Source organism: Macaca mulatta, chromosome 17 (genome assembly GCF_049350105.2).
Source record: "Macaca mulatta isolate MMU2019108-1 chromosome 17, T2T-MMU8v2.0, whole genome shotgun sequence".
In the NCBI taxonomy this organism is placed as follows: domain Eukaryota; kingdom Metazoa; phylum Chordata; class Mammalia; order Primates; family Cercopithecidae; genus Macaca; species Macaca mulatta.
The window spans coordinates 6445456-6459804 of NC_133422.1; the positions used below are offsets into that span (position 1 = coordinate 6445456).

Genomic DNA, 14349 nt, shown 5'->3' on the forward strand with positions numbered 1-14349 from the left:
ATTTATGAGTTACATGAGAACATTTGTTACATGTATATAATATGTTGTGATCAAATCAGGGAATTCAGGATGTCTATCATCCAACTGCAGTACATTTTTGTTAATTGTAGTCATCCCACTCTGCTGTCAAATGTTCAATTTATTCCATTTATTTATTTTTTGTATGAGACAGAGTCTCTGTCGCCTAGGCTGGAGTGCAGTGGCACAATCTCAGCTTACTGCAACCTCCGTCTCCTGGGTTCAAGTGATCCTTCCACTTCAGCCTCCCCAGTAGCTGGGACTACAGCTGCGCACCACCGTGCGTGACTAATTTTGTATTTTTAGTGGAGGCGGGGTTTCACCATGTTGGCCAGGCTGGTCTCAAACTCCTGACCTCAAGTGATCTGCCTGCCTTTTCCTCCCCAAGTGCTGGGATTACAGGCGTGAGCTACCACACCGGCTGAATTTATTCCTTTTATCTTACTGTATGTTTATACCCTTTAACCACTTTTCATTCACCCTTTTGCCTCCTACTTACCTTCCCAGTCTCTTATCTATTTTTTCACTCTTCTTTCACGTGTTCAATTTTCTTTTTTTTTTAACTGCCACAGGTTAAGTGAGAACAATATTTGTCTTTTTGCATCTGGCTTATTTCACTTAAGCTATTTCCGCCATGTTGACCTCCAGTTTCATCCATGTTGCTGCAAATGGCATGATTTCCTTCTTTTTTGTGTGTGGTTGAATAGTATTCTGTAGTGTATATATACCACATATTCTTTATCCAATCATCTGTTGATGGACACTTAGGTTTATGTCTATCTTTGCTATTGTGAATAGTGCTGCCATAAGCATGTGAGTGCAGGTATCATTTTGATATATTGGTTTCTTTTTGTTTTAGTGGATACCCAGTAGTGGGATTGCTGGATTGAATGGTATTTCAATTTTTAGCTTTTTGAGAAATTGCCCTGCTGTTTTCTATAGTGGCTGTGCTAGTTTACATTCCCAGCCACCATGTGTAAGAGTTCCCTTTCTCTGTGTCCACACCAACATCTGTTATCTTTTGTCTTTTTAATGAACGCCATCCTCACCGGCATAAGATGGTATCTCCTTGTGGTTTTGATTTGCATTTCTCTGATGATTGGTGATATTGAGCTTTTTTTCATATACTGTTGGCTCTTTGTATGTCTTCTTTTGAAACATATCTATTCATGTCCTTTGCCCACTTTTTAATGGGATTATTTGGTTTTCTCCTGTTGGGTTGTTTGAGTTCCTTTTATATTCTGGGTATTAGTCCCCTTAGATGAATAGTTTTCAGATATATTCTTCCATTCAACAGGTTGTCTGTCTTCACTATGCTATTTCTTTTGCTGTGCAGAAGCTTTTTGGTGTAATAAAGTCTCATTGTCTGTTTTTGGTTTTGTCGCCTGTGCTTTTGAGGTCTTAGTCATAAATTCTTTACCTGGATCTTCTGCATGTGGCTCTCTAGTTCTCCCAGCATCATTTATTAAAGAGGGTGTCCTTTTCCTTGTTACAAGTTTTTGTCAGCTCTATCAAAGATAAGGTGGCTGTAAATATGTAGCTTTATTGCTGAGCTCTTCATTCTGCTCCATTGGGCTACTTATCTGTGTTTGTACCAATACCATGCTGTTTTGGTTATAGCCTTGTAACGTGTTTCGAAGTCAGGTAACGTGATGCCTCCAGCTATGTTCTTTTTGTTCAGGATTGCTCTTGACTATTGGGGCTCTTTTTTGGTTCCATACAAATTTTAGGATTATTTCTTCTGACTCTGTGAAGCATGACAGTGGTATTTTGATAGGGATTGTATTAAATCTGTAGATTTGGGCAGTATGGTCATTTTAACAATATTGATTCTTCTGATCCATGGGCCTGGGATGTTTTTCCTTTCGTTTATGTCATCTTTAATTTCTTTTAACAGTGTTTTGTAGTCATTCTCATAGAGATTTCCATCTCCCTAGTTAAATTTACTCCTAGGTATTTTAATTTTTTTCTAGCTTTTTAGGTGAGATTGACTTCTTGATTTCTTTCTTGGTTGGATCATTTTTGGTATATAGAAACAATACTGACTTTTATACGTTGATTTTGTAACCTGCAACTTTACTGAATTTATTTGCCAAATCTAAGAGTTGTTTTTGGTGGAGTCTTTAGGTTTTTTTTTAAATACAAGATCATTTGGGAGGCTGAGGTGGGCGGATCACTTGAGGTCAGGAGTTTGAGACCAGCCTGACCGACATGTGAAACCCTGTCTCTACTAAAAATACAAAAATTAGCCAGGCATGACCATGCGTGCCCGTAATCCCAGCTACTCAGGAGGCTGAGGCAGGACAATCACTTAAACCCAGGAGGCAGAGGCTGCAGTGAGCTGAGATCATGCCATTGCACTCGAGCCTGGGTGACAGAGCAAGACTCCATATAATACATATATATATATATGTATATATATAACCACATCATCAGCAAAGAGAGAGTGTTTGACTGCTTTTGAATTTTGAGGCCTTTTATTTCTTTCTCCTGTCTGATCACTCTACCCCGGACTTACAGTGCTGTGTTGAATAAGAGTGGCGAAAGTGAGCGTCCTCGTCTTCTTCCATTTCCTGGAGGAAAGGTTTTCAACTTTTCCTCATTCATATGATGTTAGCTGTGGGTTTGTCATATATGACCTGTATTATTTTGAGCTATATTCCTTCTATGCCTAGTTTGTTAAGTATTTTTATCAAATTTCTTAAGTCTTCAGAATCTAGTTTAAATAGACTTTCTGAAGCCTTCTCTTATCCAGCTTCAAACTTTGAACATACATTGCGTTGTCTCCTCTTTCTCTAGTGCTTAGAACACTATTCAGGTTGAGCACCTCTCATCCAAAAATCAGAAATCCAAAATGCTACGCAATCTGAAACTTTCTGAGCACTGGCCTGATGCCACAAGTGGAAAATTCCACATCTGATTTCATGTGACAGGGTGTAGTCAAATGCAGGTGTGTAACACACCATTGATTCAGTGTCCTCAGGGGAGAAAAGGTATTCTGGTGATGCTACTGTGCTGCTTAGGATTACCCTGAACACATTTTTTTCACAATATTAATTATATGCCGCCGCCTTTTTTTTTTTTGAGGCAGAGTGTCGCTCTCGTTCCCCAGGCTGGAGCGCAGTGGCGCGATCCTGGCTCACTGCAACCTCCACCTCCCAGGTTCAAGCAATTCTTCTGCCACAGCTTCCTGAGTAGCTGGGATTGCAGGCGTCCGCTACCGCACCTGGCTAGTTTTCATATTTTTAGTACAGACAGGGTTTCCCTATGTTGTCCAGGCTGGCCTTGAACTCCTGGCCTCAGGTGATCTGCCTGCCTTGGCCTCCCAAAGTGCTGGGATTACAGGTGTGAGCCACCGTGCCCGGCTGATATGCTGTATTTTTTTTTACTATCAAGTACTTAAGTGTAAGAAAATAGTTACTAGTAGCATATACATTCAGAGTCATGAATGATGGTGATGCCAAACAACCGCAGATGGTTCCCAGGAGTGGCAGAGATAGTGGCACTTCTGCTTCCTGATGGTTCAGTGTACACAAACTTTGTTTTATGCACAAAACTATTTTAAATGTTATATAAAATTACCTTCAGGCAATGTGTATATGGTGTATATGAAACATAAAATGAATCCTGTGTTTAACTTGGATCTCATTCCCAAGATATCTCATCATATATGGGCAAATATTCCACAGTCTCCTGAAAATTGGAATTTCGAAACACTTCTCATCCCATGCGTTGCAGATGAGGGATACTCAGTCTGTATCATAACCATTCATTTAATCTACTTCCCTTGGATCATTACTGACACTAGTGAACAAATCTTTTTCATCTCCTTTGTGTCTTTTACTAAAAAAATGTGTGGATGGAGAGAGAAATTTGCCATGTAAACCACATGGCACTATTATATCATGTTGTAATTATATTAGGTGATTTTCAAGAGGAGGTTGCCTTTTTTATAATCAAATATCATTTATAATTTATTTGGTATTATTTTTCTTCACTGCATATTTCTTTCTAATAATCTACTTTTATAAAGTAAAAAACATGTAATTACTTGGAGTAGGGGAGAAGACTGATTGAATATGAGAATTTTTTTAGTTCACAGAGAAGAAATTGTCATATACCACCTTGGGCATTTTTAAACAAGAGAAAGTGGTGGATATTAAGGAGGTGAATGGGTAAATCTTTAGTTTAAATTATTTTCTTTCCTACCACTCTCTTTCTTAGTAGGGGGTTCGATTCTAGGATGTAATTCTTAAACAGTAGATATAATAGAATGTGTTATGCCCTTGGATTGACCATCTGGTTAAATCAATAACCCTGCCCATGAAAGTGTCTAATAGACTATTCTGATTCCAGTTTTGTTTTATTTTATGTCCTTAACTACTTCTTTCTCTCAGAAACCATTCAGACAGTGAACGTTAAGTACAGATCCTCTCAATGTCTTTTTCATAAAATGAGTACCAATGATGCTTTACTATATATGCTGTAAAACTGATGGTTATAAAACAAATTTTTTTCCAGAAAAATAATGTTGTAATTGTGATTTCTTTTCCCAAGTAAGGATTTGGTATAAAATATGTTGTAAAAACAAAGATAAAGCAATGTTACATTTTAGTAATAATTTAAAATAACAAAGTATTAAATTGACTTAATTGATTTTATAAAGGCTTAATTTGTTCACTTAAACTATCTCGCTACTGAAGTCTCCAGTCCTATCACCTCTGCCCTTCATATACTAAAAGTATATGACCTCATTGCCACTTTGAGAAAAAAAAAATGAACGTATCAAAATGGGAACTCCCCCAGCTTTTTGCCTCTGAACCAACTTCTTTCCATCTGTATTCGTTCCTTTATCTGTCATTTCTTCCTATTACGATGGAATAGATGTTTCTCCTTCAAGCCAGAGAGCAAAGACCCTGAAAGCTTGTTCTCTGGATTTTTTTTCTCCTCTCCTGTATTATCAGCTCTTTTTCTCTGGGTTCTTTCTGTCAGTGCTTATCATACTCAAGTGTCTTCCATCTTAAGAAATAATAACTCTTTAACCTTGTGTATTACTACAGCACCTGCCTTGTTTTTCGCTTTCAAAGAATTGCTTACATATGTTGTCTTCGTTTACGTATGTCTCGTTCACCCCTCAGCCTTCTGCAATATAGACCCTGCAACCACATTGCTGCAACTATTTTTGCCTACTCCACTATCCATTGTTGACTTAAGTGTTGCTAAATTCGGTAGATACTTTTCAATTCTTAACTTACTAGACCTATACTATTTGCTATTCTGCCCATTTAGAAAATCTTTTTCTTGGCAGTCCTTCTCTTTGCTCTCATTGAACCTGCTCCTATGGCTTCGATCACTGCATCATGCTGATTCCAGTAAATCTGTATTTTCAGCTTGCTCTTGAGCTTTAGTGTTTATTCCGCTTGCCAGCAGCTATGCCCACTTAGATGTCTCACTGGTCCCCAAAACTCACAGAATGGAGCTATCACCAACCTGTTCCCTCAAAGCTTTTTCTCCTGCCTGGTTTTTTATTTCAGTGAATAATGCTGTCATTGCTTTGTTGCCTGTGGAAGAAATCATTGTCTTTAACTTCTTCCTTACCCACAATAGTCAATCATAAAGGACCCTACTTCTTATCTGTCTGTTCTCTATAGTAACCACCATTCTGCAATAGCCATCATCATCTCTCATTGAATAATTTTAATACTAATTACTTGTAACTGTTCTCTCTGCCTCCTGTCCTTATTTACTCCCACTAAGCATTCACAAGGCAGCTGAAGATACATTTTTCCAGATAAAATATAATTGATATTCTGTTGCTTAATAACAACAACAAAAAACCTTTAAAGGAGCCCTTCTTGTTGTTCTTGGCATGAAAAGACTTTTGTGTTGTGGTTCCTGATTTTATCCCCAGCCTCATCTCCAGTTGTATACAGTATCCAGCCTCCCTCAATTGCTTTTTCTCTTGCCTCATGTGACTGCCCCTCTCTTACCTCACACACACACACACACACATATTATCAAGTGATCAAAGTGTGATCCTGGAACCCCTGGGTATCTATGATATCCTTTCAGAGGGTCTGTAAGGTCAACACTATTTTTGTAATAATACTATGATATTATTTGCTTTTTCATTCTCATTCTAATGAATGCCTAGTGGATTTCTTTCAGAGATGATCCAACATGTGATGATGCTATTCCATTGCTCTGGTGGCTGGTGGATATAAACTTATGTAGTTTTAAAAGTTCCCATTTTAAAGTTTGTATAGGGTATATATTGATAGATATAATAAACCAAAGCTCGTCAGGGTCCACAGTAATTTTCAAGAGAATAAAGGGATTCTGGGACCAAAAGGTTTGAGAACAGCCATTTAGGCCTCAGATGACATTTTCTCTGAGGAGTGTTTTTTTGTTTGTTTTTGTTTTTGTTTTTTTGGGAGACGGAGTCTCGCTCTGTCACCCACGCTGGAGTGCAGTGGTGCGATCTCGGCTCACTGCAAGCTCCACCTCCCGGGTTCATGCCATTCTCCTGCGCCAGCCTCCTGAGTAGCTGGGACTACAGGCACCCGCCACCACGCCTGGCTATTTTTTTTGTACTTTTAATAGAGAAAAGGTTTCATCATGTTAGCTAGGATGATCTCGATCTCCTGACCTCGTGATCCGCCTGCCTCGGCTTCCCAAAGTCCTGGGATTACAGGTGTGAGCCACCGCACCTGGCCTCTGAGGAGTCTTTGCTTGGGTCCTCCACCAAGTCCCCTTTGAGTAATCTTTTCTGTTGCACTTGCCATATCATAACACTTATCATATTGTATTATGATGGGTTACTTATCTTTTTAAGCCAGTAGACACAGAAAACTCTCTAAAAGAAGGAACCTGTTGTATCCTCAGTACCTAGCACAGTTCTGGGTACGTAGTAAGTGTTCAGTAAAGACATGTTATACAAGTGTCTTTGAAAGTCTTTGGAGATGACCTAAATTATTTATTATCAAATATGATTGACATGTTTTAAATTGTAACCATTGTGTGCCTTAGGGACACATTCATTTCTTAAGTTTTCTGACCCATTAATATCTGAATAGGTTTTAGAAAGCAGGTTTTATTTTATATGTGTGTGTTATATTCATATATTAGAGCAGAAGGAATCTATTAGTGGAAGTCAGAAGCTCTATATCTCAATCTGTGTCTTCCACAAGTAACTGTGGAGCCTTGGAAAAGTCTTTTTATTCCTTTGAAGCTAACTTCCCTCATCAAATAATGGGACTGGACTAGGTTGTCTAAAAAGTTTTTCCTTGTACTACATTGTATGATTATATTGAATGATGTCAAATGTATATTGAACGTGATCTATATTTATTTATATTTTACTTTATAAAAATGCACATAAATATAGATTTATCTATATATTAAAATAACTTTGTTTTTACAGGAAGGATGATAAAGACTATGCTTTAAAACAAATAGAAGGAACTGGGATCTCTATGTCGGCATGTAGAGAAATAGCAGTAAGTGAAGTTTTTTTATCATTATTATCAACTGACTTATGAGTACCAACTATGTAAGGCTCTGTATTGTATTTGTCATATTAATTGCAAATTAGTGAATATTTTTTATATCAACTATAGGAAAATATATTAAGGAGAAGTAAAGGGAACATGTAGTTCTGTCTATGTAAACTCTTTATTTGGGGTAAAGTAAATTTCAGTTGTTTATATAAATACATACTTTCCCAATAGCTGTCACTGATAGTAAGGGGTCCAGTTATTTCATTGAGAGCAGTAAAAGTGGCATGTTAGTCCATATAAAATTAATATTTTTATTTTAATAGAATGAAACTTAAGTCATTAGTTATGTCAAATTAAAATGAGGTTGTATTATTTGCTTTTCATTGCTTGTATCTGTTCATTTGAGTATGTAAATATTCATGCCCTTTTATTTTGGAAGCATAGTTTTCCATATTGTGATTAGAATCTCATTTTTATTCCAAAGGGAAGTAGTTGTTGGGTTAATGCGTTAATAATTATCCATACATTTAAACTGAGCATTACTTTTTGAGATTTTACTTCAGTTTTTACTGTTGTAAAACTGTGGGTCCAAATGTGTCTTTTCTGGCTTTACACGGAATATTCTAGAATATATATTATAATCTTTGCTTTTGTTGCTCTCAGCCCTTCTATTATATTTACCCATAATAGTCTGTTATGACCTGGAAATGTTAAACAATTTTGCAAGTTTCCTAGATTCTGTACCAATGAGTCTTCAACTCAAGTAGGTGAAAATAATTTACACTGTGTTGAGGAAAAAGACTCATAAATCTAAGAACAGCTTGTCAAGTACTGTGATAGAATTATATGAGAATGGAGAAGGGTGTACATCTAAACTAAAGTAGAAAATCAGGGAAAGTTCCAGGTTTGGGAACGCATGTAACAATTACCTTCATGAGGGAAGAATTGGGGTGAGATGGAGGATATTGTTAACCGAAGGTAGACCATGCTGGAAGATGTAGTTATTTTAATTGATACATTTTTTATACTTTTCGATCTTGAGACCAGGTATCTGTGTGTTAACTGTCAGTTATTCAACATCTATTCTGTATATACTCGTCAGTTTTAAAGAGTTAAAAGCCATTGAACTATGGTCAGTGGTGTTAGAAGTCAGGATGTTGATACCCTTGGAGGGAATACAGAGCTTCAGGGTGCTAGTAATGTTCTTTGATCTTGCTCTGGGTCTAGTTACACGGGTTATATATGTGACAGTTCATTGAGCTGTGTACTTATTGTTCACATGCTTTTCTCTTGTTTATTAGTCTTTAACAAAATGTTGTTTATTAAAAAAAACACAAAACTCAGTTCAGAAACAGATATTATCTTTGCATATATCATGATAACTATAAATGCACTTAAATACAGAAAGAAGTATGAAAGCCTACTTTTAATGTACTTGATCATGGTTCTTCAATTTAAGATGAGCAGAAATGTTTAATTTTTATGAAGTTCTTACTTACTAATTTTTCCTTTTATGGCTATTTTCTTTATGTGGCTGAAGAAATCTTTACCCACTGATTGTGAAAATATTTCCCAATATTTTCTTCTAAAAGCTTTATAGTTTTAAAATTTCTAGTTTATGATATACTCAATTAATTTTTGTTTGTGGTATGATACAGAGTTTGAATTCCCCCTCCTATGTGAATGTACAGTTGTAGCATCATTTTTGGAAAACATCCTTTGCCATAGAATTCCTTTGGCACCTTTGCAAAAAAAGAAAGTATACATTTGGACTCTGTTTCGTTCCATTGTTCTCCAGCCTTATACCAATAGATTACTCTACCTTTCTAGCAAGACTTGAAGCCAGGTGGTATAAGGCCACCAGCTTTATTCTTTGTCAGAATTGTTTGGGGTATTTTAGTTTCTTTAGCATTATCATATAAATTTTTACATCTGCTAATTAGTTGGGTTTTTTTTCAATGCTTGTTGAGGTTATAATTTGGATCAATTCAAAGAATAATAGTATTGAGACTTTCAAGCCAGCAGAAAGATATGCTTTCCATTTTATTTATTATTTATTTATTTACTTAAAAAAATATATATGGTGTAGTATATATCCTGAGACATTTCTAAATTCACTGGTAGGTTTTTGGTGATTCTTTGGGATTTTTTCTACATAATCATGTCATTTATGAATAGGGATACTTTTACTTTTTTCCCTATTTCTGCTTTTGTTTCTTTTTTTTCTCTTACTGAATTGGTTAGGCCATCTCACACAATGTTGAATAGAGGTGAGAGCAGGTGTCTTTGATTTACTCCCAACTGTGAGGAAAATGTTTCCACTTTCACTGTTCAGTATAATGATAGCTGCACGTTTTTCATAGGTGTTATTAATTAAGTTTAGGAAGTTGTATTGCTAGTTTCCTAAGAATTTTTTTCATAAATGATATTGAATTTTATCAAATGCTTTTTTCTACATGGATAAAAACAACCATATAATTCTTCTCTTATTCTGTTAATTTGGTACAAAATATTTTGTTTTCTTTGTGAAATTTTCCTTTTATCTATGAGTTATTTAGAATTATATTGCTTAATTTTTAAACATGTGAGATATTTCTAGATAACTTACTGTTACTGATCTAATTTATTTTCCTTGTCGTCAGAGAAAAGAGACCTTGTATTTTAGAGATACATACTGAAATATTTATAGGTAAAATGATACAATAACTGGAATTTACTTCAACATAATCCAGGGTTGGCTGGGAGAGGTGGATATTAGTATAAGTAAATTAAGTTTGGCTGTGAGTGGCTGATGGTACATAGGGGTTTGTTTTAATATTCTGTTTTATTTAGTTTGGAAATTTGTATAACAAAAAGTTAAGAATGAAATAATTCCCATTGTTTCTGGCAAGTTTTTATCAGGCCTTCCTCTTTCCATTTTTTAATTCTTCCTCGAAAAAGTCCTGTGTCCCCAGCATTCACCTCCGTTAACTCTCTATGATTACACCTGGTTTGTTTCTTTAATATAACACTCATTACAAATGTAATTATGAGGGGATTCTTTTTATCTATGTGCCTGATTACTTACTTTGTTATCTGTTCCCCCAACGCTCTAGACTGCAACGCATTTCTTCCTCAGCGTGTGCTAGGTGTGCTGTATAGTCCTTGCTCTGTAAGTAAGTGTAGAAGGGAGGGGAAGAGGAAGGAACTCTGAGAATTTCTTCTAAAAACAAAGAGCATTGCATATCTTCATTTTTATTTTTTTGTAAGTGGTTTGTCTTATACGTTATCAAAATTTCCTATGAGCTGTAATTCCATTAGTGTAGGCATTTTTCAAACTGCACATGGGGGGATCATCAGTATTCCACAAGGCTGCCTTATAGTTGCGATGGGGAAGCAGAGGTAAAGCTCTGGACTTTACTTTTCTACTCACCTCTACTTTAACCTAAGCATACCTCAGTTTTTTTTTCTTTTTTGAGACAGTCTTGCTCTGTGGCCCTGGCTGGAGTGCAATGGCACGATCTCGACTCACTGCAACCTCCACCTCCCAGGTTCAAGTGATTGTCCTGCCTCAGTCTACTGAGTAGCTGGGATTACAGGTGCACGCCATCACGCCCAGCTAATGTTTATATTTTTAGTAGAGACGGGGTTTCACCGTGTTGATCAGGCTGGTTTCAAACTACTGACCTTGTAATCCACACACTTTGGCCTCCCAAAGTTCTGGAGTTACAGGCATGAGCCACCGTGCCTGACCAAGCATACCTCAGTTTTTATCAATTTGCAAGAATTTGGTTGAAAAAGGCTTCACAGGTTTAACTATATTTAAATAATTTTGGAATTGTTTTCCTTATTTTTTTTTAACAGTGATTTCAAGTCAACTGTCACCATACTCATGTTATAAATTTAGAATTTATTTTTATCTTTGCTATATTATGAAATTTTAATGTTAGAATGCAATATAGTTTTGTGAATATTAGGCTTTTTAAACCCATTTTCTCACCATTGTGATATTTACTGAGAAGACACAGTTTGAAGTATTAATTTATTTTTTATATATTTATACTGTAGAAGTTCAAATTAAATGTGATATTGTATTTAAATTTATGGTGAATTATGTAGTCAAAACGGTAATCTTACAACTCAGAAAATAAGTTTTTTTTTTCTCCTAGCAGAATTGGGAAAACATAGATGGTTTCTGTGATGGAAACTGTTATATGAGTATTTTTAAACCTTTTGTTGTCTTTTTTTTTTTTTTTTTTTTTGAGACGGAGTCTCGCTCTGTCACCAGGCTGGAGTGCAGTGGCGCAATCTAGGCTCACTGCAACCTCTGCTTCCTGGGTTCAAGCGATTCTTCTGCCTCAGCCTCCCAAGTAGCTGGGACTACAGGCACCCACCACCATACCCAGCTAATTTTTGTATTTTTAGTAGAGACGGAGTTTCACCATGTTGGCCAGGGTGGTCTCTTGACCTCATGATCCGCCCACCTTAGCCTCCCAAAGTGCTGGGATTACAGGTGGGAGCCACCGTGCCTGGCTGTTTTCAAAATATTTTAACACAAAATCTTTGAAAAGGCAAAAAATAACTTCTACAGTATTAAAAACTAGTATCTACATGCTCTGGGCTCCAAATAGGGTCATGTAGTGCTGAAGTTCTTTTCGTCACCAGGGAAAGCCTGCATACTCTGTCAGCATCAGAGCATCAAACACACAGGAATGCATGAGGAGTAACAACCTCGCTAGACTCCTTGGGCTCCTACCCTGGCTCTGCCACTTTACTAGCTTGTAGGACCCAAAACAAGTTATTTGATTTCTTTGTGTTTCAGTTTCCCCATTTGTAAAATGGGACAGTGCCTGGCATGTAGTAGGAATTAAGTAAATATTAGCCTTGCTAAGTGCAGCACAGCTCCCAGGTCTTTTGGAATTTCTTCAGTATATTTACTTCAAGGTAATTGTCCACTGAGACAGTTCCATCACCAATCCTCAGTGGCTATTCTCTTTTAATCCCAAAGTGACCTGTCTCCTAACGTGTCTCCCTAAAAACAACAACAACAACAAAACACCACCACCAACAAAGATGTTTTACTTATTCAGTAGTAATAGTTACTTACTGTACTGGTTTGCTTTATTTGCCCTAACAAAATGCTACAGGCTGGGTGGCTTAAACAGCAGTTTGTTTTCTTACAGTTGCGGAGGCTAGGAGCCTAATATCGAGGTGCTGTCAGGGTTAGTTTCCTCTGAGGCCTCTTTCTCTGGCTTGCAGATAGCCTCCTTCTTCCCGTCTCATCAGATGATCATTTCAGAGGCACTCCTGGTGTCTCTCTGTAGGTCCTCATCATCTCTTCTTGGGAGGACGCCAGTCAGATTCGATTAGGGCCCACTCTGAAGACCGCATTTTAACCTAATTAGTTCTTAAAAGGCCTTATCTCCAAATACAGTCATGTGTCACTTAATTAGCAGGATATGCTCTGAAAAAATGCGTCATTAGACAATTTCATTGTTCTGCCATCACAGAGTGTACTTACACTAGCCCAGATGGTAGAACCTAAACACACCAGGCTGTGTGTAGCCTATTGCTTCTAGGCTACAAACCTATACAGCATGTTGCTATACCGAATACTATATGCAACTGTAACACAATGCTAAATATTTGTATATCTGAGCATATTAAATAGAAAAGGTATGGTAAATATATGGAATAAACATAGAAAAGGTACAGTAAAAATATGGAATAAATGATTTTTTTAAAATGGCTGTTCTGCCTATGGAGTAGCCATTCTTTATTCCTTTACTCTCTTAATAAACTTTATGGACTCACCCCAAATTCTTTCTTGTTCAAGCCTGCCCCCTCCCCAAAACAAAGATAAAAAATGGTACACCTGTATGTACAGGGCTCTTAGCATGAATGGGGCTTGCAGGTCTGGACCTTGCTCAGGGCGTCAGTGAGTAGTGAGTGAATGTGAAGGCCTAGGACGTTAGTGTACACTACTGTAGACTATAAGCACTGTACACTTAGGCTACATACAGGCTACATTCAGTTTATAAAACATATTTTACTTTCTTCAATGAACCTTAGTTTACTGTAACTTTTTTACATTATGAACTTTTTTACTATTGTAAAAACACTTAAAATACACATTGTACACCTGTACAAAAATATTTTTATTCTTATTCTATAAGCTTTTTTGTATTTTTAAAAATTGTTTTTTACTTTTTCAGCTTTTAGGTTCGGGGGCACATGTGTAGGTTTGTTACATGGGTAAATTGCATGTGACTGAGGTTTGGTGTGTGAATGATCTCATCACCCAGATACAGAGCATAGTTACCTGATAGTTTTTCACCCCTTCCCTTCACCTCACCCTCCCTCCTCTAGTAGTTTCCGGTATCTCTTGTTGCCATCTTTATGTCCATGTTTATCCAATGTTTAGCACCTACTTTTGAGTGAGAACATGTGGTATTTGGTTTTCTGTTCCTGTGTTAATTTATTTAGGGTAATGGCCTCCAGCTGCATCCATGTTGCTGCAAAAGACATTTTATTCTTTTTAATGGCTGTGTAGCATTCCATGGTGTATATGTACCACATTTTCTTTGTTCAGTCCACTGTTGCTGGGCATCTAGGTTGACTTCATGCTACTGTGAATAGTGCTGCAATGAACATACAAATGCGTGTTTCTTTTTGTAAACTAAGACACATTTATATTAGCCTAGGTCTACACAGGTTTAGGATCATGAATATCATTGTCTTCCACCTCCACATTTTATCCCACTAGAAAGTCTTCAGGGAGGCCAGGCATGGTGGCTTATGCCTGTAATCACAACATTTTTGGGAGGCCAGGGTGGACATACAGATCACTGGA

At 36.9% G+C, this 14349-nt stretch overlaps 1 protein-coding gene across 8 annotated transcripts in view; it reads left to right on the forward strand.

The window, feature by feature from the left end:
• Positions 1–14349, forward strand: part of CDK8 (cyclin dependent kinase 8) — a 243778-nt gene that overhangs the window by 166354 nt on the left and 63075 nt on the right. For all 8 annotated transcript variants that reach the window (XM_077973626.1, XM_077973625.1, XM_077973627.1 and 5 more), the window contains 1 exon segment: positions 7442–7517. In XM_077973626.1, coding sequence (XP_077829752.1) covers positions 7494–7517 — 24 coding nt within the window. In that variant the 5' untranslated portion in view covers positions 7442–7493.